The 27,830-nt window shown below is 54.4% G+C and overlaps 2 protein-coding genes across 9 annotated transcripts in view; one reads left to right on the forward strand and one right to left on the reverse strand.

Annotated features, from left to right (window-relative positions):
• The window catches only part of MTERF4 (mitochondrial transcription termination factor 4), a 25,779-nt gene extending 11,096 nt beyond the window's left edge, over positions 1-14,683 (forward strand). The window contains exon 4 of the mRNA XM_032387613.1: positions 12,255-14,683. Within this exon, the coding sequence (XP_032243504.1) occupies positions 12,255-12,425 (171 nt within the window). The 3' untranslated portion in view covers positions 12,426-14,683. The remainder of the gene's footprint in view (positions 1-12,254) is intronic.
• SNED1 (sushi, nidogen and EGF like domains 1) overlaps positions 1-27,830 on the reverse strand; it is an 83,715-nt gene that overhangs the window by 3,703 nt on the left and 52,182 nt on the right. The window contains exons 17-29 of one of the 8 annotated variants that reach the window (XM_032432141.1): positions 24,712-24,825; positions 24,271-24,384; positions 23,177-23,290; positions 22,534-22,830; positions 20,884-21,067; positions 18,927-19,039; positions 17,802-18,083; positions 16,560-16,704; positions 16,395-16,477; positions 14,714-14,827; positions 5,169-5,285; positions 4,467-4,554; positions 291-374 (exon numbers count right to left, since the gene is read on the reverse strand). In XM_032432141.1, the coding sequence (XP_032288032.1) occupies positions 291-374; positions 4,467-4,554; positions 5,169-5,285; positions 14,714-14,827; positions 16,395-16,477; positions 16,560-16,704; positions 17,802-18,083; positions 18,927-19,039; positions 20,884-21,067; positions 22,534-22,830; positions 23,177-23,290; positions 24,271-24,384; positions 24,712-24,825 (1,849 nt within the window). Of the gene's footprint in view, positions 1-241; positions 375-1,361; positions 2,060-4,466; positions 4,555-5,168; positions 5,286-11,183; positions 12,326-14,713; positions 14,828-16,394; positions 16,478-16,559; positions 16,705-17,801; positions 18,084-18,926; positions 19,040-19,098; positions 21,068-22,533; positions 22,831-23,176; positions 23,291-24,270; positions 24,385-24,711; positions 24,826-27,830 lie in introns of those variants that run through there. The other 7 variants (XM_032432052.1, XM_032431963.1, XM_032432296.1 and 4 more) reach the window with 7 other exon arrangements.

Here is a 27,830-nt window from a genome sequence, read left to right on the forward strand (position 1 = left end):
GCCGTGTGATCTCCCGCAGCTCCCGCCGTGTGACCCCCCAGCTCCCGCCGTGTGACCCCCCAGCTCCCACCGTGCCCAGCTATACTGATCTGTGCGTGTTCGTATCTACACGTATGTGCACACAGTCTAAGTGGAGCCCTGCTGTGCGGGGCTACATGTTTAGACAAGACAGCCTGGCTTGGCCCCCAGGACTGTGGCGCCCCCCGGTGTTCAGTGCCCAGGGCCACGCTGGCCCCGTTACCCTGTGAACTACAGGCAGGACACAGCGTGGGCTCCTCCCGCGATGGCACCTGTTGGGGGTTCTCCTGCTGCTTGTGCTCTCGCAGCTCTCCTTGAAGCAGAGGTCCTGGTGCACGCTGTAGACCCTCTTGTACCTGTGTCACAAGAAGGTGGTGTAAAGCCAGAACCTGGAGCAGTGTTGCCCAGCTGCTTCCGCTAGGCTGCGCTCACCCACAGTCACTGTGCCGGGCTCGGGGGGAAAGGCCATGTGTGCTTAATAACACTTCCCCTCATAGGGTGTGTTAACATGTCCAACATAAAAGTCCTGTAATTTAAAGAAAATAACTTCACTAAGGTATGGTTTACATAAGATACATCCATTTTAAGTGTACATTTTGAGGAGTGTGGACAAAATATTGTGATATTAAGAGATAAAATAAGACATGTCAAGGACGTGTCCTGCTTGAGGCAGTCCAGGCGGTGCTGGACTTGAGTCGGTACAAGCCCACTCCTGGGTCCGTGGGTAGTTCTTGGAGAAGTTTGAGAGCCCTGGAGACGCAGGTGTTCAAGGGGTGGTGTCGACTTCTAGTCCTGCCTCCCGTTTGTTAACTAGTCCCCTTTGAGCATGTCTCTGGAGCTTAGACCTCAGTTTTGTGTGCAATGGCAGTTACTCGTACTACCTCTCTCACAAATTTGTAGATGGTAATGGAATAGGAAAGTGTTTTTGTTCTTGTTAAAGCTCTCAAATGTCAGAGCTGTTGAAAAGAGAGATCCAGGGAGTTTGATGGGCAAAGCTCCAACTCATGCTCAGTGCGGGAGAGCCCTTGGGATTTAAGGCCTTTGGTGAGACTTCCACTTTTGGCCATCAGGGAGTAACAGGATCTGGAATTAACTCCCAATATGAACAACCAGAGAATTGAACAAAATATGAAAAGCAGTTCTTTTCAGATGTTAGAAAGCAGTGCAAGACTGTGATTCTTGAGAGAAAGGAAACATGAAATGAGCTCTGTGATCTCCCTAGAATTCGGTCCAGGAGCACTTTTTGGATTACATTGCAGGGTGGTGGTGGGGGGAGGGGGTGGGGTAGAAGCCAAGCTGGGGTCACACTGCATTGAGGAGGCAGAGGCAGCTGGAGTCTGTGGGGCACTGGAGAGGAGGGAGCTATGTCCTGAGGCCGGGACAGGGATTCCCCTGAAGATGAAGCTGTGTGCGCATAGGTAGAACCCTGTGAGGCTGGGCAAGGAGAACGACCGAGATGCTGAACAGCAGAGCTACTGCAGTCCGTTCGTAAGACAGAAACTCCAGGAAGGCCATGGCTTAGAAGTGGGGCAAAATTAACCCAGAATAGAGGTTAAACCACCCTAAAAGAGGCTTCCAAAGGATCAGACTAAAATTAACCGCCTTGTAGACAAAACTAAACATTCTGGGAAATAAACACAAAACTTAGCATTCAGGACCCAAAGGTTAAAATGTCCAGCATCCAACAAAAAAATGACAGGATATTCAAAGGCTCATACAAAGCATCAAGAAAATGTGACCCATAAGCAGCAAACAATAATTGAATAGAAAGACACCCAGAGGTGAGAGCAATGGCGGGAACAGCAGACAAGACCCTTAAAACATGTGCTACAAATTTGCTCCCACCTGTTCAGTGATGAGAAGAGAAACAGAGGATCCAAGAAAGGACTAGATGGGATTTCTGGAGATGAGAGGAACCAGAGTGTGAAGTGAAGGTCTCGCTGAATGGCATGAGTGGCAGGTTCTAACGACAGTGCCGAGGACAGACCATGGAACGCAGAGGCCCAGTGAAGTAGAGAGAAGGACGGCGTCAGTCTGACACCTGTGTGACGGGAGTCGCAGGAGAAGAGAGAAACAGACGGACGGGAAAAATACCTGAAGAACTAATGGCCCCAATTTTCCAGATTTGGTGAAAGCCAAGACCCCAGAGATAGAAGCTTAGCAAGCTCTTGTGAGCAGACACACACACACACGGCCACGGTACAGCACACCACAGTTAGTTTCCCAACAACAGTAGTAAAGAGGGGATGGAAGGGCAGTCACGGGGCCAGGCGCGCACTCGTGGGTGAGAATGAGCACAGCCCCGCCAAGTCAGAAGACCGGAAATGGCCGCTCTCGAGTGCCGAGGGGAAAAACGCAGTTGTCAGGCAGGAATTCTATATTCAGCAAACAGATCCTCCAAAAATGAAGGTGAAATAGAACCCTTTACAGACAGACCAAAGCAGAGAGGATTCATCACCGGCAGACCTGTACTACACGAAATGTTACAGTGAGTTCTGGGGGCAAAGGCCAGTGGTACCCGAGGGCATCTCAGGTCTCTAAAGGAATACCAGGTGCTGGGAATGGCAAACACGGAAGGAAGAACAAAAGACGTCTACTCTCAGCAGTTTTTACAAGGATAGTTGTCTTTGGGGTCAAACATACCATACTGTGTGGGTCACGGACTATGTGCGAATAGCGTGTCCAGCTTGGAGAGCTGGGAGCGCGAGGGGAATGGAGCCCGCTGCTGCAGGGGCCCTTCCGGGACACAGGTGGGAGAGCACAGCCAGCGGATATGGGGGCGTTGCAGGGGCATATTGCAAACCCACAGCAGCCACTGGAGGGTTAGACCAGACAGGTATAACCAGTGAACCAACAGTGCTGGCAAGTTAGAAGCCTAATTAATCCCAAAGTAGGCAGGAAAAGAGAAAAAAAGGAAAAATGATCAGATGGGACACATAGAAAGCACACAGCAATATGGTGCATTTAAACCCAATCACATCAGTCATTACAGTAACATGTAAATGATACAGACACTCCAGTAAAAACCGGAGATGTCAGGTGTAAAGCCGAATACAAGAACCTGACGTTCAGACGCATATGGGTTAGAGTGAAAAGTATGGGAAGCTGTTGACAGGTCCGGGGCTCTTGTCTTCAGGGACTTGGTGGTCCTAGCAGGTCACTAGCAGGTACGGGGGTCACCGGTACAGTTGGAACAAGGGGGCGGGGCACTGTGGATTAGGGCTGCCATTCCACAGAACCCAAAATCAGATGGTCTGTACACATGGATCCTCAGGGCCCAGTGCAGATCAGGATGCCCTGAGTTTTCCTGCTCTGGGGTAAGTCTGGCTTCCTGTCCAAGTTCAAATCAAGCCTTCTGCCTGGCTTTCCTGCATCCCACCCAGAGTGACCTTCAGACACATAATCGAACAGCTCACTCCTCGGCTTGGCATCCTCAGCAGCTCCCCATTTCAAAAGAACACATGCCAGAGTCCTTCCAAGGGCCTCCAAAGCCCTGCTGGATTCCCCCTGCCCTGCCCGACCACCGCTCCCCCTTGCTCCCCTCCAGCCCCAACTTGCTCCTCAGACAAGCAGACATGCTCCTGATTTCGGGCCTTGGCAACTGATAATTTGACTTTCTGGAATGTTCTTCCCTCAGATATCCCTCACCCCCTCCATGTCTGTTCAATGTCATGTTTCCGTGAGGCTTCCCCTGACACCCTGTTTAATGCTGCAGCCGGCCCCTGCCTGTCCCCAACCCTGGCTCTCCTGGGCCCACCTATTCATCTCTTCCTTTTCCCCAGCCCTGACCACCTTCTAGAACACTACGTAACATCCTCCTGCTCCTTGTGTACGGCCTCCCTCATCTGGAATGTGCAGATCGCGGGGGCAGGGCTTTGGCCGGTTCTGTTCACTGGCGTGTGCTGAGTGTCCAGAGCTGTGCCTGGCACAGTAGGTGCCTATGAGAATTTGTTGACTGAATAGATTGTAAGTGTGAACCACAGAGTCACAGAGTGTTAGCAAGAAAGGTCCTATGAGGTGAGCCAGGCAAGCTCTCCCTCTACAGCCCATTTTACAGATGGGGAAACTGAGGCATGAATGTCATGACTTCACGGCATGAGTTCCCCCGTGCTGCTGTTGATCTTTCCAGGAGGCTCTGAGGCAGAGAGGATAGGAACGTCATTTCCTGGCATCGATGTACCCATGGCCTTGCCCTCCAGTGGCGAGGGACTGATGCCACTCGCGGGAAAGGCAGGCCCCAGGGCTCAGGAGCCGGAGGCTGGCGCTCCCTGCACAGGCTCAGTGCCTCAGCTTCCGGAGTCGCCACGTGGAGGGAATGGGTGCCAGCCCCTGTGCGACCCTGACCCCTAGAGCTCCTCGGGGCTTATGAGGGTGGGTGAGCTGGACTCTGAAGGCACTTCTGGAAGTCAGGAACTTTCCACAAATGTGAAAGCAGGAAAGAAACTTACATATGGTGACAGGCGCCTCCTTCCCAGACCGGCACGGCCTTTGTCTCTGAGAAGAGCCGAGTGCAGGGCTGGGGCACCTTTTTACAGGCTGCCGGCACAAAGGAAAAGGGGCTTACAGGGGCGCCATGCTGAGGAAGCGCCCTTCTTGCACCCTGGGAGGGCGCCCTTCCTGCAACCTCGGGGGCTGCTTGAGTCCCGGAAGCCCCCAGGCTGCTTTCCCTTAGGGCTGGCGGGAGTCGGGATGGTGCAGCTGGGGTGGGGGTTCCTGTCCACCCACCTCCCATCTTCAGTCCCACATTCTTCTTAGGGAGGGAGGCCTGTGGCTCTTTTCCCTCCTACCACCACGTCTGGCCCCTGAACCAAAGAGCCCCCTGCACCCACCTCTGGCTATGGGGCGCTCCATGTCCTTTGCTTTCTGGCTGCCCCCAGAACCCCCCCCCCCCCACTTGTCTGGGCAGCACTGTTCACCCTGGCACTTTGGGGCAGTGAGAGGCTGAGTGGCCCCCTGCCTCTCAGTATCCCTACGTGGGCACTCGGAAGTCTGGGGCACTGAGGCTGGGTCCCTGTCCTGGCACCTCGAGGTTTGAGGTCCTTGTGGCAAACCCACCCTGGGCCCAGTGGGCCCAGAATAGCCTGCTGTGACAAGTGTCTTGAAGCATGGGCCCTGATGGTCCCTACGGGAGGGAGTGGTCCCCCACTTACCAAGCTCACAGCGTCTGCCTTTGAATCCCGGGTTGCAGTCACAGCTGTGGGTGTCCACACCTGGCACGCAGGTGCCTCCGTTCTGACAGGGGTTTTCTGAACAGTTCCCAGGGGTGTCTGCGGACAGGCCATGAACAATTAGTTGCCAGGACCCCAGAAAAAGGCCTGTCAACATTCCCATTTCTCTGTGCCCCTCTTTCTCTTGTTAAAGAATTTCAAAGCAGTTCACAGAAACCATTTCACCTTTAAATACAGCAAGTGTCTAATACGTACGGACTTTACAAACTTTTATATAAGCACAACGCTTTTATTGGGAAATCAGCAGTGGCTCCTTAGTACCCTAAGAATTTGCAATCCTTTTTCAGGTTTCCCCATTCATCTTAAAACCTCATTTCCAGCCGTCTGATCTCATTAGGATTCATAAGGACACACTGCCGTCATTTGATGTGTCTCTCTTTTAATCTGTAACTTTTTATCTTCCTTCCCTCTGCGTTTATTTTTTCCCCCCTCTGCATTTATTAGAGAAATCAGGTCATTTGTCCTGTAGAATGCCCCTCCTGGATTTTACTTTATGCTTTCTTGTAGCATTAACTCATCCCCCATCGCCACATTTCCTGTAAACCGATAATCAGAGAGAGGAGCTTGATAGGATTCAGGTTCAAGCGGTCTTTGCAGGACTGCTTCACCCTTCACCCACTCCAGGAGGCGTGACAGGTCTCTAGTTCCAGCTTTAGTGATGTGAGGACTGATCACAGGTTCAGCATTGGCAGCCTGATTAATCCAGGAGAAAATTCTGATAGGTTCTGCACCAGACGGCTCGAGTGGCCATGGAGGTCTTGAGTCTAGGTCGCAGATCCATCATCTCACGAGGGCCGCATCTAACCCAGCCTGTCACTCTTCTGTCTCTCTAGCCAGAAAGTCTTCTATGAAGACCTGTTTTCCCTTGCCCACCACTTGGTCACCCTGAATTATAGTCCATCCAGCAAGGCCAGACAAATGCTTCATTCCTGTCCTTGATTTGTACACTTGCAAAGTAAGCATTGGTCCCCAGCCACTAGGGACCAGCACATTGTGCTCTCTTTCAGCGTCATCATGAACTCATAGATTCTTATGTATTTGAAGAGGGTCAGTCTGCTGCTGCCATTAGTCTTTTTGATGCCCCAATTATCCATCCTCAGCCTGCGGGAGCCTTCCAGGTTGACTCCTGTGCCCTTTAGACACAATCCCAGTTGTTTTTGAAAAGTTTACTTGTTTTACAAGTACGTCCTGGGCATATTTTGTCCATATTCTTCTTCAGGCTTGGAATCAGCCACTTCTCAAAGACCTCTGGTTCCTTTTATTGGGCACCTAAAGCCCACAGTCTGGGTGGTCAAGGTGCTCACTGCTCCTGGGGTGTCAGTGCTTGAGGCCTTTTCAGTAGACAGAACTAGGAACTTGGATTTAAAAATAAAAATAAACAAATTGTGGGCTTATATCAATAGTTAAGGGAGGGGCGCCTGGGTGGCTGAGTCGGTTGGGTGGCTGCCTTCAGCTCGGGTCGTGATCCCAGGGTCCTGGGATCGAGCCCTGTGTCGGGCTCCCTGCTCAGCAAGAGCCTGCTTCTCCCTCTCCCTCTTCCTGCCGCTCTGCCTACTTGTGCTCTCTGTCTCTCTGTCAGGTAAATAAATAAAATCTTTTTTTTTTTTTTAAAGATTTCATTTATTTATTTGACAGAGAGAGAGAACAAGTAGGCAGAGAGGCAGGCAGAGGGAGGGGGAGAAGCAGGCTCCCCGCCGGCCAGGGACCCTGATGCGGGGCTCGATCCCAGGACCCTGGGATCATGACCTGAGCCGAAGGCAGCCACTTAACCAACTGAGCCACCCAGGCGCCCCAATAAATAAAATCTTTAAAAAAAATTAGTTAAGGGAAACATAGGACTTTTACTTAACTTCCTTGATTTTTAAAAAAATTTTTAATTTTTGGGGGGTTTCCTTTTTTTATTTAAATTCAATTAATTAACATATAGTGTATTATTAGTTTCAGAGGTAGAGTTCAATGATTCATCAGTTGCATAGAACACCCAGTGCTCATTCCATCACGTGCCCTCCTTCATGTCCATCACCCAGTTACCCCAGCACCCCCCCGCCAACAACCCTCAGTTTCTTTCCTATGCTTAAGAGTCTCTTATGGTTTGTCTCTCTCTCTGATTTCATCTTGTACTATTCTTCCCAGGTTTGTTTTTTTTCCTAACTGGAATCATGCTGTATGTATTGTTTTTTGATGTGCTTGTTGGAGATGTTCTCAGCCTTGCACACCCTTTTTATCCATTCTATATTCCACAGAAATAGTGTCACTGTTTGGGTTGCTTCATTTTGCTGTTATAATTATGCCCACTTTTGTGCACAAACTTGAGCACAGGGGCTGGAATTTGAGGGAAAGAGTGTCAGTTTGAGCCCTTGGCAACCTGAGGTGGAGGCGTGTTGACTTGGCATTGAGCAGGTGGCAGGTAGTGCATGCTGACTTGGGCAGGAGGGCGGTGGGACTGTGAATTTGGGACCCACTGGCCGATGGCATTGTGTATGATGGGGACGTGACTGGTTTTGCTCCTGGTCATGAATTCCCTTAACTTTTGTTTTTCTGGGAAACTCTCTCTCTCCTTCTATTCTGAATGAAAGCCTTGCTGGATAGAGTATTCTTGGCTGTAGATTTTTTTGTTTTAGCAGTTGGAATTTATCATGCTGTTTCCTTCTGGCCTGCAGTTTCTGCTGAAAAATCCACCGATAGCCGTATGGGGTTTCCCTTGTATGTCACGGCTTTCCTTTCTCTTGCTGCTTTTAAAATTCTCTCTTTATCATTACTTTTGGCCATCTTATTTACTTTATATCCTAGTGCAGATCTCTTTGGGTTGGTTGTGTTGGGGGCTCTCTTTGCCTCCTGGATTTGGATTTCTTTCCTTCCCCAGATTCAAGAAGTTTTCAGCTATTATTTCTTCAGACAAATCTTCTGCCCCCTTTTCTCGCTCTCCTCCTTCTGGGATCCCTAACATGCGACTGTTATACTTGACAGTGTCGCTGAGTTCCCTGGGTCTCTTCTCTTTTGTGTATTTTTTTTCCCTCTCATCTGCTCAGCTTGATTACTTTCCATTACTCTGTCCTCCAGGCGGCTGATCGTTCTTCTGCTTCCTCTTGTTTGCTATTTATTCCAGGTGGTCTATTTTTATTTCATTTAGTGAGTCCAATAGCTCTAATTGGTTCTTTTTTCCATCTCCTATCTCTTGGTGGAGGGTCTCATGGAGGTCCTGCACTCCTTTCTCAATTCTAGCAAGTATCTTTATGAGCATTACTTTAAATTCACTATCAGACATATTACTTATCTCTGTTTCACTTAGGTCTCCTGCTCTTATTTTGTTCCACTCTTTCATTTGGGACATAATCCTCTGTCTCCTCATTCTGTCTATTGCTGTGTCTGTTTCTCTGTGTTAGGAAAGTGAGCTATGTCTCCTGCACTTGAAATTAGTGGCTTTATGAAGAAGAGGTCCTGCAGCACAATGTCTCCTTTTCACGAGAAAATGGTGCTTCAGGGGGTGTCTCCTGTGTGTGTTGCTCCAGGGGTGTCCTCCCGTTGTGCCTGGGATGTGTTTGCCTTCAGTCCTGTTGTCTGTGATGGCTCCCTGCCTGTTGTGGGCAGAGTCTGGTGCCCGTGGTGTTAGTGGGCCTGTCCAGGGCTGCCTTGGGCTTGAGTTGAGTCAGACCAGGCATTTGCCAGAGATGCAGGAGCACCAAACTGCGGGCACTTGCCCTGTGTCGTCCCTGGAGAAGCTTCTGTTGGTGGTTGGGGCCTGCAGACAGACCAGCTGCCTGCCGCCAGCCTACTGCTGGGGTCACAGTCAGATGGGTGTGTGGTTATCTTCCCCTCTCCCTGGAGCAGGACTCACTTGGGAGTTGTGCTGGCCCTTGTCTGGGCCGCACGCACACTGCCAGGCTTGTGGCACCGCTTTGATGGGATCTTGCCAAGAGCGATCGGAGGGGGTGGATCCGCTTTGTTGTGGCCTCTTGTCTGTGCCAGGCTGGGGAGAGTCTGTTCTGCTAGTTTTCTGGGTTATTTATGCTGACGTGGGTGCTGTCTAGGCGGCCACATGGCAAGAGGTGAGCCCAGGGTCATCCTACTCCACCATCTTCCCAGCAGCCTCTCAAACATTTTTAATTTTTTAAAAAGATTTTATTTGAGAGAGAGAGAACGAGTGGCATGGGGAAAGGGCAGAGGGACAAGCAGACTCCCTGCTCAGTGGGGAGCCCCACTCAGGGCCTGATTCCAGGACCCTGAGATCATGACCTGAGCTGAAGTCAGATGCTCAACTGAATGAGCCTCCCAGGCACCCCTTAACTTCCTTGATTTTATGTTGTATCTCTTTACACTGAAAATCTTGGTGACATTGATATAATTATTTTCATTATCCCACAATATACATGTAACAGTTCTAAAAAAATATTACCAGTACTAGCATTAAGAGCCACTTTAAATTTCTTGCAATTCTTCTTGTAATAAGAATTCTTCTTATTAGAATATATTCCTCTAGGAATGAATAGTCAGAAAGCTATTTTTAAAATCACTTGAAATACCTTTTTCCTGTGTGGTTATGCCATCAACATGATAAAGGAGTTTATTTCAGTTTGCTTTCAATTTTTAGGTGTTGCTTTTTATGTGTGTCATTAAAATTTTTTTTTCTTGGTTCTAAAATCTAAACTATAGAGATACATTCAGAGAAGTCTAGCATCCATCTCCATACTTTTACTTCCCTGTTCTTTTCTTCCTCATATGACCATTTTTATTAATTTTATTTCTTTTTAAATATAAGAAAATAGGTATGTTCATATTTCCCTTCCCACTTTCCTACACAAAGGGGATACCCTAGACACTGTTCTGCACAGTACATTTTAAAAACCGCTTTATTGAGATATAACATATATACCATATAATTCACCCATTTTAAGTTTTTAGCATATTCAAAGATATGTACATCCATCACAGTAGTCAATTTTGGAATGTTTTTATCATTTTCCCTTTAGCTGTCACCCCCCATACCTCCACCCCTACCCTCAGTCCCAACCACTGGTCTACTTTCTGTCACTGTAGATTTCCCTATTCTGGACTCATATGAATGGAATAATATTATATGGAGTCCTTTGTGACTAGCTTCCTTTACTTAGTATGTTTTCAAGGTTCATCTTGTAGCTTGTGTCAGGACTTCATATGGTCGGATAATATCCATTGTGTGGATAGATCACATTTTGTTTATCCATTCATCAGCCGGTGGACATTTTGGTTGTTTCCATCTTTTGGCAATGGTGCATAATGCTATTAACGAACATTCATGTACAAAACCCTGTGTGGGCATCTGTTTTCATTTCTTTTGGGTATATACCTAGGAGTGGGATTTTCTGGGTCATATGATAACTCTGTGTTTAATTCTTTGAGGAACTACCAGACTGTTTTTTACCCTAAAGCAGCTGTACCACTCTGCATTCCCACCAGCAGTGTTTGAGGTCCAGCTTCTACACATCCTCACTCTGCTCGTTGTATCTCTTCATTCCAGCCATCCTAGTGACTATGAAGTGGTGTCTTATTGTGGTCTTGATTAGCATTTCCCTGATGACTGATGATGTCAGTCATCTTTTTCATGGGCTTGTTGGCCATTTGTGTATCTTCCTTGGAGAAATAAGTGTTCAGATCCTTTGCCTGTTTCTTAATTGGATTATTTCCTTTTATTCAGTCATATGAGTTCCTTATATATTTTAGATACAAATGTCTTTCAGGTATATGATTTGCAGATATTTTCTGTCATTCTGTGGGTTGTCTTCTCACTCCTTGATGGCGTCCTTTGAGGCACAAAAAGCTTTACATTTTGAGGGAGTCCAGTCTGTCTTTTTTTCCTCTTTTGTTGCTCATGCTTTTGGTGTCATATCTAAAATCTTTTGCCAAATCTAAGGTCATGAAGATTTATGTCTGTCTTTTTCTAAGAGTTTTATAGTTTTAGTTTTTAGGTTTAGGTATTTGATCTATTTTTAGTTAATTGTGTATATGATGTGAGGTAGGGGTCTGACTTCATTCTTTCACATGTGGATATCCAGTGTTCCCAGCACCATTGGTTGAAGACTATTCCCTCCTCCATTGAATGGTCTTGGCCCCTTGTTGAAATCAGTTGACCACAGATGTATGGGCTTATTTCTTGACTCTCAATTCTATTCCATTCATCGTAAGTTTATTTCTTGACTCTCAATTCTGTTCCATTCATCGTAAGTCTTTGTGCCAGTATCTCACTGACCTGATTACCATTGCTTTGTAGTAAGTTTGAAAATGGGGTGTCAAATAGGACATGAAATTTAGACACTATAAACAGTTGTCTGGAGATATATTATGACAGCCTTACAGGACATGGCAGTGTGCAGGGATATTTAGGACCTGTGAGCCTGTGCCAGCAGTCCTCACTCTTTGTAACTGGGGCACCAGGCTGCAGAGCCTGACTGATAATTCGTTCCATTCCCGGGCAGCTAAGGCCTGAAACCTGCAGTTCCTGAAGCAGTGGGGTTTCTAGCAGGGCACTGCCCCCTATAGCTCATCCTGTGAAGTCAGCCCCCCTGAATCCTGAGTTTATCATGACACACATACCCATTAAAGTAAAAAAACCAAGAAAACAAAAAAGCCCAGAGAGATGGCTGTTTTGAATAGGGTGGGGGCAGGGATAGGACTGCAGTCTGGGTGGTGGCCGCGGGTGGCTCCTATGTGACAATGTTACCGAGTGCAGAGATTTAAGCTCTGCCCTTGCCTGCTCTCGCCCAAGGATGGAAACTGCCTGCCTCTCTCCGGTGTCCAGGGGATAAAACCAGGAGAGTTCCAAAGCCCCGATGGGGTGAGAATTTGGGGAAAACAGAATTCTTTGACAGCCTCAGTGTCCACTCCAGATCCCCATGGTGGCAGGTTACAATCTTGGGGACCCTCCTCCTCTCCATGAGCTTCCCCCAGGAGCTCGAAGGTGTGGCCCTAAACTGGAGAATTGCTTGATGAGGAAATGACAGTCAAGAGTGTTAATTGTGCTCTTTGGGTGTCTAGGGCTCTCTGGAGATCCTTCTTTCTGTGAGAAAGAAAAGTCTAACAGCTTCCAGAGAAGATGAGCAGATAACCTACAAGGAAACAAGAGCCAGAGTGACACCCATGGACAGCAACACTGGACAGAAGATGACAGGGGCAATGTTTGAAGAACTGAAGGTAGAGGACCTCTGAACCTCGAATTTTATACCCACTGCAATTGCCCTTCAAATATGAGAGCTACTAAGAGTATTTTCAGGCATATAGGGCCTCAAACATTTGGCCAGGTGAAGTACAAACAAGTACTTTGATGGGACTCGACAAGCTGATCGTAAACTTTTATAGAAATGCAAAGGACCAAGAGCCGGCGACACGGAGGTCAAAGTGAGCAGGTGGGCACTGCGGGACAGCAAGCCTCACCAAAGATAGTGCCGTTGAAACCCCTGGTGGTGGCTCCAGGAAGTCCAAACAGTGGAGCAGAGCAGTGGACCCAGAGCCCGTGGTCAATTCCAATGAAAAGATGCTTGACCATATCAGCATCCAAGAGACACAAATCCAGATCCCAAGGGGCGCACTTCACACCCATGCTGCTGGCAGGATCTGGAAACCCAGCAAGATCAGGTCTGGAGAGACTGGATTAACCACATCTCTTGATCACAGCTGGAGGGACTGTAAACTGATGTCCTCACTTAGAAAACAACTTAGCGTTCTCTTGTGATTTGGGCTTTTGGGCATCCCAAGCCCTAGCATTTGTATTCTCGCACATGTGCCAGAAGACGTATGTAAGAAGAGCAGAGCGGCCCTGCTGAGGGCCCTGCTGAGGGCCCGGGGGCCCTCAGAGCCGAGCGGACGAGGCTGTGGTGAAGTCACCGTCGGACCAGACGCTCAGCAGTGAGTGAGCGAGCTGCGGCCACACACAGCAGCGCCGGCCAGCCTCACTGCAAACGCGGCCGAGGACACAGCGCGGAGGCTGTGCACAGCCAGGCACTCACCTTGAAACAAGAAACCTACAGCTGTTGAGGCACACGTGCATATGTAGGGAGAGCCCTTCTCCCCTCTACCCACCTTGCAGCAGAGCAAAGGGACTATAAACACAAAATCCAGGCTCGAGGTTCATGGGGGGACAACAGCAAGATACGAGTTCCTATCATGTTCTAGTTCATGGGTCCGGTTCCAGATCTAAGGCCGTCATCTTAGCAAAGGCTAACTTACCAAACTGAACAAAAGGGGCTGTCATGGACCCATGCTAGATGTAACAGGAACGAAAAACCATGATTCACTGGGCGTACCTGGGGGCTGTTAATGATTTTTTTCCCCTGCTTATCACCTAAAATCACTTTTGCCCATCCCCTGGCCAGCCTGCATCCCTCACGTTTGCAAACACTGCAGACTGCAGGGACATCTGGGGCCAGTCTGGTGCCACCTTGCATCTCTCCTTCAGAAGGGACCCAGGAGAGGTCATTCACATCCCACTAGTTCCTGAGTTTTATGAAATGAAACGTCTAACATTGGGAAGGGCTAACATAACACAAACCATCCGATGAAATGTGTGCTTGTTTCGCTTACAGAGCAGCAGCGACATGCGTGTCTTTACTCTGAACCCCACCTTAACTAAGAGAATCATTCACTGGCTGCATCCGATTTGCAGACCAGCCCCCTGCTGCTCACCAGGGCTGACTCCAGCTCCAGGCCTCACACCGGGAGGGGGCCTGCTGGACTGTGGCTCTATTTGCTGCCACGCCCCTGACGCAGGTGCTCGTGATGCAGCCGTCCTTGGGTAGCCTGGGGCAGGTCTGCAGGTGAGCTGGGCCTTCAGAGGGGGCATCCTGGGCACTTGGCTCACCCTTAGCGAGTGCCCTGCCTTCCTCGGGGTCTGCTTGATGCACAAGCACAGTCTGAACTAGTGGGTCCTAGGAGAACCGTCCCTGGAGGGACAGAGCCCCAAGGGTTAGAGCGAGGAGGAAAGATAGAGCCAGAATCTGAGTTGGTGTAAGGAACATGTGCCAAAAGTGAAACGCCCTGTAAGAATGTCCTGCAGAAATGTCTCCGCACCGTCTCACCGAAAAGGCCCCGTGCCCTGTGTGGTCAGCAAGGCCCTGCTGGCCTCATGCACCGAGCACGGGTGGTGGCCTGCCCGGCAATCCTCCATGTGGAGCATGCTCAGCAGCTGCCCCTCCATGACCACTGCGTCCTGCTCAACAGCTCCTCTGTGGAGAGGCGAGGGGTGAGCACAGCTTTATGTGCAGGGAAGGAGGGGCTGTCTGCAGTGGAGGGCCAGTCCCTCCGGGGCAGACCTGGGTAGTTTGGGAGGGTCTGCTCTCCAGGCTTGTTCCTTGTCTGTAAAAGTGTGGTGTGGTTCACCCCACCCTTTCCAGGATGGCATGCTTGGCATCCTACTTCTTCACTATGGGTGTCCCCCCCTCCCGTGGTCCTTAAGGCCCCCTAGGATGGTCAGTGCTGCGAGTCCATGCCTGCTGACTTACTTTCCATGTCCTTGTCACTGCCGTGTTCAGGAAGCTGGAGGGCCAGGCTGACCTGCTCAGGCACCTGCTTGGGGGTCTCCTCCGTGTTCTCAAGCTGCACTGGAGCTGTGGATTCTAGGAGAAATCAGAATGTCCCAGCGTGCTGGCCCCATAGCCTTCTGCCTCATGCCCAGGATTGTTTCTTCACCTTCTTGAGCTGCTTCTCTCCCTCATGGTATAGAGATTGCCATGGTGAGGGCTCGGTGTGGCCCATTCATCTGCTGCCATACCCACCACTGGGGCACAGAGTCCCCTGGGCCCCAGAGCTGCCTCCAGTAGGACAGCTTTTCTCCAGGTGGGGGCCAGCCCTCACCCTCCTGCTGAACCTCAATGCTGCTTTAGTGAAGGTCACCAGTGGCCCGAGGCTGGGCCACATGTCCTATCTGACCCAGTAGCCCCATCCTTCTAGGTGGAGGCTGTGCTGTCCTTCTTATGGTCACATTCCACTCTCCTCTCCCTCTACCCCTGCTTCTTGGGGGCTATGGTGCCTCCTCCCCCTACATCTACCGTCAGGCAGACCTTGCACTTGGCCAACCCTATATGCAAGTTAGCTTCTCTGCGGGGTCCCTGCCTGTGAGCTTGGGCTTTTTACGACTGCTTCTGTGGCTTTAGGAGGGTGTCTGGGTCACAGCCCAGCCTGCCCAGCTTCCCAGACACCTCTTCCTGGTCATCATGTCCAGTGAGCCCTTCTGCTGCTCCTCCTCTGGTCGCCAGGGCTGCAACGCCCCCACCTGCTCATCGCTGTCCCCTTTCTTCCCTGGCCTGGGAATGTTTGTGCTGGTTGAAAATTCTCACTAAACTGGTAGTTAGGTTCTGTGCCAGGGATTCCATGAGAACAGGACCTGATTTACAGGTGAGGACGAGGCCCGGCTGCCCTGCCTAGGGTCCTGAGGGCCTTCGGCGAGGGCGGTGGGGGGAGGCGGCCAGTGGGCATGTCGCTCGTGGCCCGGTGTGCCACAGTCTTGGGCAAGACCTGCTGCAGACAGATGCCTGGCCCACCCGCTCCTGCTAAGCCTTGTGGGAAGGGGCCAGCCCATGTGGACCCATTGCCCATGCCCTGTGCTGCTGGGGCCAGGCCGAGCGGCCCACTGCTCTGCCACACGTGGTCCTGCTGGCCCAGGCTGAGCAAGATCGGAACCCGGGACACGGTCTCTTACTGTGACGGAGAGGTGCAGTCCGCAGACTGTGATGTGCGTGCCAGTCACCTGGCTCCTTATTAAAGACAGATTCCAACTGCACAGCTCTGGGTGGGATCCTGCCCGTCTAGAAGCCCCGGGCGAGGCTGGTGCTGCTGGTCCAAGGATCTCACTTTGAGCAGCAAGGGGTTAGATGGTGCCGTGCTCTCCTGCTTCCTGCTCACTAAGCTACCCTGTGACCCCTGGCTTGGCAAGCCTGGCTTCCGCGCCTCAGACCTCCTGGCCCCGTGCCCTGCCAGCAGCTGGACTCCAACCCATCCTGCTGTGTTGGGAAGCCCGTGAGCCCGTGCAGCTGCGAGGGCCTGTGTGGTGCTGTATCCCCAGTGGAGGCGGTATCGGGCGCTGGGGGTGGTCTTAAGTCCAGGTGTTAGGGACTCATCCCTCATCGTGCACGGGGACAAGGAGGCGGTGGCAGTGAGGCCCCTGGGGCTGGCCGAGGCACTCACGCGATCTCACGGTGGCCGATTTGCCAGGCGAGCCCCCAAACTTGGCACTCACTCGCCCTCTGCCGTCCACCAGCTCTGAGAACCTGCCACGGGAGTCACCACGGGTCACCGCCGCGGAGCACATGCCTGGGGCCGCGCGCTCTAGGGGGATGGCCGAGGCTGCACCTGGGGGCCGGGGTCTGGGTTTCAGGCGCGTCGCGGTCACTGAGCAGGCGCAGCTCTGGCAGGCGTGCGGGCGGGGGTCTGTTTCTGAGCACCCGGGGATGCAGTCCCTCCCTGTGCCAGCGTCTGTCGGCGCCGTCCCTCGAGGCTGCAGGTGGGTGGGAGGAGTGGGTGGCTGCCCGAGTCTCGTCCTGCCAGGCACCCCCGGAGGGGAGCACTGGAGACGGCGTGTGCGGCCCCAAGGCCTCATGGTGGCTTTGTGGGGCCTCATGGTGGCTTTGTGGCTTCCTAGGAAGCCCCAGGCCCTGCTCCCTGCCCACCCCCTGCATCCCATCCCAGGAGTCACAGGGCCAGCTCACCTAGCCCACCCTGGACCCCAGATCTCCACCTGCAGGGCATGGCCAGCCACTCGGACCTGACAGGACACCTGAGAGAGGCCCCCCCAACCCCACATGCCCGGAGAGTGAGGGCGAGGCTTCTCTGTGGGCCCTTGTGCCCTAACTGTGCCCCCCAGCCCTCCCTCAGGCAGGTGTGCCTGCAGCTGCGCAGGGTCTGACCCTCCTGCCAGGTGCCCATGCCCAGCCACTGTCCGCCTCCCTGCTCCCTCCCAGCTCCCTGTTGCCCTCCCCAAAGCGTCCATGGGGCGCGCCATCTCCCCACAGCATGTCTATGCTCCAGCATGGCAGCAGCCTTGTGCAGGACCTGGTGGGGCCCTGTGGGCCTCCTGGGCACTGAGGGGCAGACCACATCCTCCGTGTGGCCTGAGGCTCTGCGCTCCTCAGCTCTTTCCCCTCCGTCTGTCCGCCTGGGTCTTCCTGCCTCTCCCAGGCCGCCCCTCCCTGTGGCCATCCTTCTGTCCAGAGGCTCCTTGTGAGTCAGGCCTGGCTGCAAGGCCACTCCCCGGGGACAAGGTGGGGAGCAATATGCTTATGTCTACAAATTCCCAGTGCACTGACCCTGCACTAACTGTCTGTGAGTCCTTCCTTCCCCACCGATTTTCACACCCCCAAATTCTCCTGTGTGAACACAGTCCTGCTTTGCGGTTGTCTGACGTCCCTGGGACAGTGTCGCTGGTGCGGGTCCTGGGGCTGTGCTGTCTCCTGGGCAAGGATGCCACACCCCAAGGAGGGCAGCCCAGGCCGCTGTCCTGCTGGGGGCCCGCAATGAGCACGAGGGGCTGGGCCGCCTTCCTGGCCCCATCAGTGGCCGTCCCCGCCCCACTGTCCCTGGCAGGCCCGTACTTACAGGTGATGATGTAGAGGTGAGCAGGTTCGCTGTGCAGTTGGTCGCCCTCAGTGCTCTGCACAGCAGTCACCGACAGCTGGTAGCGCCGTCCTGGCAGCAGGTCCCGCACCGTGTAGGACGTCAGCCTCCCGTTAGGGACGTAGCGGCTCTTGGTGCTCTGGCTGGTGGTCACGTTGATGACGTACGCCTCCAGCAAGGTACTTGGAGTGGGGGTGTCCCAGACCACATGGGCAGAGGTGGCTGTGACTCTGGCGGCTGTCAGGTTTGCTGGCGGCAGGGGCCCTGATAGGCACGGAGCAGGGGAGGGAGGTGAAAGGGGCCACCACCAAGTTTAAAGATCTGACACGACTGCTGAAGTCTCCCGGAAGCCCCATGTGGTCATGATGGACAACCTTACAGTCCTAAAGGGTGGTGTGGAGGGGTGTTTGCAGCTGGGTCAGCAGCAGTGCATCCTTCTGCCCGAGAGGCCCCCCAACATGCTGCCTGGAAGCAGCCACGGAGGCCCCATCCCTGCGCAGCCTGTCAGCGTATTCTCCTTTTGATTCCTTAAGCCTGGCCATGTGCACCCTCCCCTGGGGTGTGGGAGGGGGCCAGACGGGCAGGGAGTGGGCCAGGGTCCCAGCATTCAGGGTCAGTGCCAGGACTTGAGCCGGTCCTCACCCCCCCGTCCCCCCTTCCCGCCCATGGGCTGTCCATGTGCCTCCCCCAGCTGGGCTGTCCTGGAACCTGAAACCAAGACCCTGCCCAGACCTTCCCTCCTCACCACGCACCCCTCCTTGTTCACGGGTCCCCCTGGCGTGGACAGCATGGCACTCTGGCCCCCTCCATACTGGGGTGGGAGGGGTGGTGAGGGCCAGGCCTCCTCTCCACCAGATACCGTGAAGATCAGGGACTGGACAGTGTGGGCATTCACCTGCATGCCCTCTGGCCTTTTGCTTCTGACCCCCGTCTGGTAGGAGCCCAGGAGCCTTTGGGTGCTGGAAGCAGAGGGCTTCCTGGGATGCCCACCCTTCCTGGCGCCTGTGGGGAAGACCTCTGGGGTGCCAGAACCACTTTGGTAGGACTCGGGCTGGAGGGAGGTGAGAGCTTCCAAAGGTCCCACAAGACCTGAGGTCATGTACTCACGAGTCCACACGTGCAGTGGGGCCGAGGCCAGGCTCTCGGTGGGAGGCTCTTGTCCCCCAAGCCCGCTGAGGGCAGTCACCTGGATGGTGTATCTCCTTCCTGGCAGCAGGGCCCTGGGGGAGGGAGGCCAGGGAGAGACTCCACTGCCAGACTGTAACTCCTTCCACACAGGCGGGACTAGTTGTGGGTGGTCCTGCAGGTGGCCTCCGCAATGACCAGATTTGTGGCCTGTGACCCGTGTGTTCCTCAGGTGGGAGCTACTCCCTGGTCTGTCGGTCTAGTACAGGGCAGGGGTCGAGAATGGCCCATACCTGCCTGGGAGGGCTATGGTGCAGAGACTGGTGTTCAGGCAGGAGAGGCCAGAAAGGGGCACTTGGAGGTCATTGTGCAGAAGAGGGTCAACAAGCAGGCCCCACTGCCCTCCTGGGTGGCCCTCGGCGGGAGTTCCCGGCACCCTCATGGATGAGAGGACCTCACTGCCCCCACGCCTCTGTGCAGCGTGGTTCATGCTGAGCACCCGCTTCCTCCTGGGTGCCCCGAATCGACAGCAGGCAGGGGTGCCCCGGGCCCAGCCCCCGATAAAAACCCTGGGCGCTGCGTCTCTCCCGGGCTCCCCTGAAGACAGCACCTCACACGTCGTCACGCCTGGTGGTGGCCTGTGTAACTCCAGGGGGAGGGGCCCTGGAAGCTCAGCCCCGGTCCCCCGACTTCTCCCTTCCTGTGCGTTGCACCATTTCTCTGTTGTGAATCCCAGCTGGGGGCACGGCCTCTGCTGAGTCTGGGGGGGCCCTAGTGAGTCACCGAGCCGGGTGGTCCTGGGGACCCTGACTCAGTCACCAAGTGCCCACCCAGGGCCCCCCGTGTGTTTTTGTCACACCAGTCCTTGGAAGTGGGCAGGACATCGATCAAGAAAGGTCACAGCAACACTTAAAACACAAAGCAGAGTCTTGTTTCCAGCACAGCAGGCAAGCAAAATAGGGTCTTGGTGAGTCCGCTGACCAGAAATGCGCAGCTGTGTGGGTGGCTCAGGGATGCGGACGGGACGCGTGCCCCGCCTGGCCTGGCCTGCCTGCCCCCGACCCCTGCCCCACTCCAGACACCCCTCTGCACGGCCACGGCCTGTGGCGGCTCTGGGCGGGGTGCTGCTGCTCTGTCCCCACAGAGCCGACCTGGCGTCTGCTGCGTCAGAGGTGCCGCTGACTCGGTGGGGGTCTCCTCAGCTGGAGCTGTGTTCGCTCTGCAGGCACAGGGGCCCCAGCCGGTCTTCTCCCCACCCGCCCGTCTTCCAGCACTGCTCCCAGCAGGTGTCAGACGCCTCCCTGGCTGGCGAACCACCCCGAGGGGCCCATCACGGACCCGAGCGGGCCGAGGCTGTGGTCTGAGCCTTCACTGTGGGGCCGTTCCAGCTTTTACTTCAGTCCTCAGCCAGTCTGAATGACTGACGTTCTTGTGAGTTGTATTTACTTTGTAGTTTTGTGTGTTTGATTTGTAATAATTAAGCATAAGACGTTTATATGCCTAGCTTAAGGTTCTAACATACGATTTGAACAATATAAAAATTTAAGGCAAGTGTAGGGGCGCCCTGTGTCTCCCTTTCAGAGGGGCCTGCATGACTCAGGCTAGGACAGCTCTGTGCCGCTCTCTGGGTGGCTCGGTCTCATTATCTGTGCAGGAGGCACGACCCCCCGAGTTTTAGAGCGTTCCCTACTTTGCCAGGGCCCTTTCAAACACCTGTCTGGCAGCACCTGTGACGGGACAAGGCAGGGCTGAGGCCTGGGACAAAGGGGGGCTCTGCCTGTCAGCGTTAAGCAGGTGCTTGGGCAGCACAGGAGGTGCACACACCCCTGCTTCTCAAGGCGGGCAGGGCAGGTGGGGAGTGGCAGGGGAGGGGCACAGAGGGAGAAAGGAGGAAGCCCCAGAGCTCCGAGGGAAGCGAAGGCCGGCCCCTTGCTCTCACCCGAATGTGAACCTGTCCACACTCTTGTCCATATCGGTGGACTGGTCCTCCTGGGCCTCAGGATGCCAGATGGACACGCGGACGCTGCTGACGGTGGCGTGACGGATCCTGTGCAGAGCCCACCGCACTGAGATGGTGCTGGCTGTCACGTTGGTGACCTCAAGGCCCTCAACCGGGCGGGGTCCTGGGGGGCAACGGGCCCCTCAGCTGATGGTGGCACCTCCTCGCTCCAGGGGAGGGCAGGGGGCTTGAGACAATGAGACAGGGCTCGGGAAGTGTGCTGGGGGGTCACCGAGAGGGGCCCAAGCGAGGTGCCGGCCCACCTGGGCTTGCTGGTGCGGCCTTCAGCCACAGTGGGACTAGGGTCAATCGGACAGGCTCCTGCCTGGGGTGGGGCGTGAGGCGGCCCCACCAGAGGCCTGGGGTCTTGCCTATTTAGACATGCCAGGCAGTGGGGCGGGGCCCTTGGGACACACGGACCGTGGGACCTCCTTTTTCTTTTCCCTGGCCGTTTTGGCTGCACTGACAGTGAACATTTGGGCGAGGCTGGGGCCTACCAAGGATGGAAGCTGGGAGAATCCTGGGCTACCTTGGGGAAGGGTCTGGGTGAACCACAGGGGCCAGGAGGGGAGCTCTTGTCTCCTGACAGTGAGGTGCCCAGTCTGTTGGGCAGTGGTCCCTCCTGCCCACCCTGGTCTCCTGGGGAGACCCCACTCTCACTCTGTCGGTGGAGGGGTAGGGATGCCATTTCTTCCTGAAGCCAAGCTCAGGCTGAGCCCACTCTGCCCCACAAGCTCACTCAGGTCCTCCTGCTGGCCCAGGTGCATTCTCAGTGCCTCTTGGCTGGCCTTCCCCACCACACACCTGTCCTGAGTTTCTCATCTCATCCCTCACTTGGCCCTCAATGTCCTCAGGGTCAGTGCCTGGTTTGGGCTGGCAGGTGACACCTGGGCACCTTCCTCCTCCCACAAAATTCCTGTCCGTGCCTCTGAGCATTCTCGCCTCCCTCCTTCCGCAGCCTGAGTCCCCACTGGTGGGTCCTGGCTGTCTGGCTTCACAGTGCTCCTGGGGCTGGCCCTGCCCGCCTGCTTTGACCTGTGCCGGCACGCGGTATGGTGGGAGCAGACCCCCTGTGTGCTGGCCACGCTCTGAACCCCTACCAGCTGCCCTCAGGGGCCCTCCGTGCTGCCTAGGGGACCACTGCCCCGTCCGTGCTCCTTCCTCCAGCCTCTAGCACCCCCTCCCACAGTCTCCCGCGGTCCCCTGGCCTCTGCCCACCATTGGTTCCTCCCCGTGGAGGACCGGGCCCTCCCCTGTAGATCCCAGGAGCAGACGAGCCAGGTAAGGCCCCAAGGCCCCCCAGACTATGCGTCCCCGTCCTGTGCAGCTGTACCCCCAGAGGCCCCTCCCCGCCGGCCCCCTTCTCTAGAACTGCCACCGGCAGGCTCCCTCCCCACCCCCTCAGCGTGTTGGGGTGACCTCCTGGGCCCCTGGCCTGTCCCCTCAGCACCCCCAACGTGGGCTGGCCCCTGGCAGGTGCCTTCTCGGGGAGCCCCCTCCCCCGGGCCTCACTCCTCAGCCCCGGCGCCTTGGGGCCCCTGGCCAGTGTGCCTCTCCGGTGGCCGCAGACACACCCAGGTGGGCACTCACGTGTGCGGGCGAGCAGCAGCACCGGCCTGCTGATGTCGTTCTTGTTGTTGGCGTTGCGCTTGACCGAGAACACGGAGATGTTGTAGGCTTTGCCGGCCGCGAGGGCCCGCAGCTGGTGCGAGGAGCGGCTCCGGTCCACGAAGTCCGTGCGGCGGTAGGCACCGTCCGAGGAGGTGTAGGTGACCGCGTAGCCGTCGAGCATCTGCCTGGCGGCCTGGCCTTCAGGTGGACGCCAGGAGATGGAGACCCCACTCTCTTCCACTCGCTCCACCTTGAGGGCCGTTGGTGGGAAGAGCTCTTCAGGGTTCCCGTCAAGAACAAGGGAAGGGGGTGGTCAGCTTTCAGCCACGGAAGCCCTGGCCCCCAGCCAGACTCACCTGGTGGCTCTCGGGTCCGCCACCCCCGGCGGAGGTGAACAACTGCAGGTGGGGAGCCAGCCCCTGTGGCCACAGCGGCCCCGTCCACCTGGTCTCTGGCCGCAGGTGTGTGTGCACAGGTGAGTGCACTTACGCCTCCTGGGCCACTGGCCACCCCTCCCTGCTTCTTGGGAAACTAGACGCTCCGCCCGGGGGTGCTCAGCACTTGGGTCTGTGCCCTCTGGGGGACGAGGGGCCCGCCTCTGCCGGCACCTTTGCCGCCTCACCTTTAGCACAGTCCTTGCCTGTGTAGCCCACTTTGCAGGTGCAGCTGTGGGACCCATTGCTGGCCAAGCAGTAGCCGCGGCCCCCGCAGGGGCTGGAGAAGCAGGGGTCACTCACTGGGGAAGAGGAAAGGAGCCGTGAACACTAGGGCCTCACCCGCTCCCCCAGAGGGACGCTGCTCTCGGGGCAGCAGATCCTTCCTGCGTAGGCGTGTTTGTGGCGTGGATGTGGGTGGAGCCATCCCAGGCAGCGATTTGAGGAGGTGAAGGAGGGGAAACGCAGGGCTTTCCAGGAGAGCTCTCACCGAGAGGCTGGCTCAGAGGCAGAGCCGGGTCATCCCACCACCACTCCAAGCCCAGGCAGCCTGACGGACGGCGACTCAGGGTGGGGCGAGCACAGTGCTGCCCCTCCTGGGGAGAACCTGGCAGCCAGGGCAGCCTCCCTCTGCCCCGGGGCTGTGGGCACCCAGGGGACCTGAGTTCCCTAGGCCAGGGCCAGGGCCCACAGGTTCCTACTGAAGCCACGGGAGCCCCCTTATCACTGTCGCGGCCACTAACCTTGGTCCTCCGGGTGTGCCCTCACCCACCCCAAGCTTGTGCAGTGAGGCTCCCTGGCCACAGGCGGCCCCCAGGGTGCTTATGCCTGGGCTCCCAGGCCCCACAGTCCTTGGGCCCTAGGCCTTCGCCCTCCCCCCCGCCCAGTTCAGCCTTCACTGCCCTGTGGCCCTGTGCACCCCACCCAGCGGCCTGCTGCCAGCCAAGCCCAGCCTGGGGGCTAGGACAGGACGTGCCCCCGGACACACCCATCCTAGGAGGAGAGCTGAGACCAGCAAATTGAAGAGACAGTTGCAGAGAGTGGCAAGTCCTAAAAAGGAGGAAAATGTGCGGAGAGTTCCCAGGTGTAAGGAGAGGTGAGCGCCAGGACGCTGGGGCTGCAGTGAGCTCCGCCCCCATCCACGGGGCCAGCCTGTCTCTGGGAGTGAGGGGGGCCATTGGAGGGGCAAGTGCAGGAGGCGGGTAGCTGGCATCAGGGGACCCAGCAGAGGCCAGAGGACAGGGCCTCTGGAGGAGTCGGGGCTTGGCCCCTGCCTCCCTACCTGTCTCACAGTGGTAGCCGAAGAAGCCCTCTGGGCAGACGCACAGGTAGGCCCCGCCATCGTTCTCACATCGGCCTCCGTGCTGGCAGGGGCTGGAGTGGCAGCCATCCACCTCTGGAGAACACCCAGAGAGTCGGCCAGAGCCGCCAGGGGGTGTCTGGGGGAGGGAGGAGAGGACAGCGGGAAGAAGGGAAGGGGGATCGAGGAGAGATGCCGGGTGGGGGGGGGGGGTTGCTGGGGAAATCCCCCTCAGCCTCGGAGCTCCCTTCCTGGGGTGCCTCCCCCCCGCCCTGGGGCCAGGGGCCCAGCCATGTCCCTCTGCTCTCCGAGTGGCCCAGGGTCTACGCTTGTTGAGAATAGGTTTGTCCAGGATGTCCAGGGCATCTCGAATGTGGGTGAGGGCCCAGCCGCTCAGGGAACCCCGCCGAGCACAGCCCCTACCTGTCTCGCAGTGGACTCCAGTGAAGCCTGCAGGGCACTGGCAGACAAAGGCCCCCGGGAGGTCCCTGCAGGAGCCCCCGTTATGGCATGGCTGCGCTTGGCACTCGTCTGTCTCTGCAGAGACAGGACAGGAGGCTGCAAGGCCCTACGCAGGTTCCATCTAGGTGGGACGCAGGCCCTACACGGCCCTACACAGGACTGCACGGCCCTGCGTGGGCTCTACGCGGACCTCCAGGGGCCTCCACAGCCCCCGGATTTCACGTGTGTGCTGAGGCTTTAGCCTGATGCCCCCCTCTCCGCTGTCTGCCCTACGAAGGCCCTACCCCCCAAGTCCCTTCAGCATTTCACTGCCCAGGCTTCTCAGGGGCCTGGACACACCCTGGGCCTGGCCCTCCCTGGAGCAGTGTCTCTGTGGCCTGGACACACCCTGGGCCTGGCCCTCCCTGGAGCAGTGTCTGGACACACCCTGGGCCTGGCCCTCCCTGGAGCAGTGTCTGGACACACCCTGGGCCTGGCCCTCCCTGGAGCAGTGTCTGTCTCAGGGCTTAGAGCCCTACGCAGGTGTGAGGGCGCAGGCTCATCCACCAGTGTGCCCCGCGGGCCTCCCGTCCCTCTGCCGGCTTGGAGCACAGGCCCAGAGGCAGGGTGGGACTCTCTCCACCCCACCTCCTCTACCGCTGGGGCAGAGGCTGCAGAAGGCGGGCGGAGGTCAAGGTCAGCTTGCTCCCCCGGGAGGTGGAGGCTGAGATGTTCACAAAGAGAGGCGGGAGTCAGAGAGCAGGCAGTGCGGGGCCAGGCAGCCTGGGGGAGGCAGGGATGGGGTGGAGCTGCGCCTTGCAGTCTTCCCCTCCTTTGTGCCCTGTGGGGCAGGAGCCCCCATGCGGCATGGCTGGGAGGCTGGGATCCGCACTCTCCAGCTTCCGAGAGGGGAGCCCAGGTGCAGGGGCACCAGGAGGGACCCCAAGAATAAAGCGGTGTTGTGATTGGAGGCAGGGGCTTGAAGCCAAATAAGACGGACATGAATTAGCTTTGTTCTGAGGAGCCGGACAGAACTGTCCAGCACCCCTCAGTGCTTGGAGAGGCCCGAAACACCTTGGAGCGGAAGAGGTGGGCAGTGGGCCCCAGGATGGGGGATGCTCATCATGACCTGGAGGACTTCACTCCAGCGGCTGCCAGGTGGCCAGGCCCCATCTTGCCAATGCCCCATTCACAGCCACCACGTATGAAATCACTACATTTGGGGACGAGGCCTTCACTTTAGAGTATTTGCCACAGGCTTGTTTTTTATTTTAAACTGGGAGTGGTGCTCTGGAATTCAAAATCTTCAATTTAGAAAAGTTTAATTTTAATGCTTAAAATGTAACAAAGTAGATAAATGGTAGTGAATAAGACACCCAGGAGCTACAATGCTCACTGGCTCATCCGGGCACACGCACGTCCCCCACCCTTGTGATGTGGATTTCTGGGGCTGTCTTTGCCTCTTTAGGGTTTTAATTGTTATGAACTATCTAAACAATGTATGGTTTTGTTTTTGCTGTTTATGAATTTTATTAAAAGGATATCGTGATACGTGTACTCTTCTCTCACTCAAAATGATACTAATGAGCTATCTCCATGCTGTTGTGGGTCTCTGTGTGAACTCGACAGTAACAGAGTCCACGGCGGGATTCTACCGTACTCTGTCCATTCTTGTGTGGTGGGCATTTGGGTTGGTTTTAGACGTTTTGTTATTTTAAAAAATGCTTCTATTTCCTTTCATAGCTCTTGGTATAAATGTGCCCATTTTCTTAGATTTAAACCTAGAAGTGGCATCTCTGGGACACAGTTTCTATGCCTGGTCAGATTGATAGGCAGGTTACCAAACCCTTTTCAAAGTGTTTGTATTAATTTACACTCCCTCCAGCAATTTGTAAGAAATCCTGGTGATCCACATTACCACCAGTAGGTGGCTTCTTAGACTTCTGCACTTTTGTCAGCTGACTGCACCTCACTGTGCTTTTGATTTGCATTTTGCTGATAATATTTCTCTTTATTTTTGTCGGCTTTATTATCTCCTCTTCTATGAAAGGCCTACTCCATGTGTTTTGCTGATTTTCCTACTAGGTTGATGATTCTTTTCTTATTAATTCATAGAGTTCTTTATATATTCTTGAAACCAGTCATATATATATCTTTTCCTGGTTTGTAGCTTATATCCCACTTTCTTCCTTAGGGCTGATGATTTTAAGTTTCTAATTCTTATATAGTCAAATTTGTCCTTTTTTTTTTTCTTTTATAGTTAGGGCTTTTTTTGTGGCTTAAGAAATCTTTCCTTATCCCAAGGCCAAAAAGATACCTATATTTTCCACATAAAATTTTATAGTTATAGGAAAACATTTAAGTCCTTAATTAATCTGGAATGAATTCTTGTGTGTGGTGAAAAGTAGGACAATGTAATATTTTATAAAATGCATAACCATTTTATTCCAGCTGTTGTGAAGATTGTCTCATAGGATTTTTTAGAAGTTTATAGTTTTAGTTTTTACACTTACGTCTATAATTCATTTCACATTTGTAAACACTTATCATATTTGGTGCTATTATATATAATATTGTTCATTTTATCTTATTTTCCAAGTGTTCACTGGTAGACTGTGAAAATATTAAGGTTTTGTATATTGTCCCTGTCATGTAACTCACTTGAATTTGCTTATTTATTCTATAGCTTTTTCTTGTAGAATCTCTTAGGATTTCCTATGTGCATGACCATGTCATCTTTCTTCCAGTAGATGTGACTTTTATTTCCTTTCCTTGTCTGTGGCCCTGTCTGGGACCTCCAGGACAATGCGGGAAGGAGTCAGTGAAATGGACACACTGCCTTATTACTGATTACAGCAGTACGCCTCTCACCCTGAAGTACTTTGTTAGCTGTTGCTGTTTCATGGATACCCTTCATCAGGTTAAAGACATTCCCTTCTATCTACTTTTAGTTTATTAAGAGTTTTAAATAGTAGTTGAATATTTTCAGATGATTTTTCTGCATCTATTGAAATGATCATATGGTTTTCTCCTTCATATCCTAATATGGTGAATTATACTTACTGATTTTCAAGTGTTAAACCAATCTGTATTCTTGAGAT

This window comes from Phoca vitulina, unplaced genomic scaffold, assembly GCF_004348235.1.
Source record: "Phoca vitulina isolate PV1807 unplaced genomic scaffold, GSC_HSeal_1.0 scaffold1, whole genome shotgun sequence".
Lineage (NCBI taxonomy): Eukaryota > Metazoa > Chordata > Mammalia > Carnivora > Phocidae > Phoca > Phoca vitulina.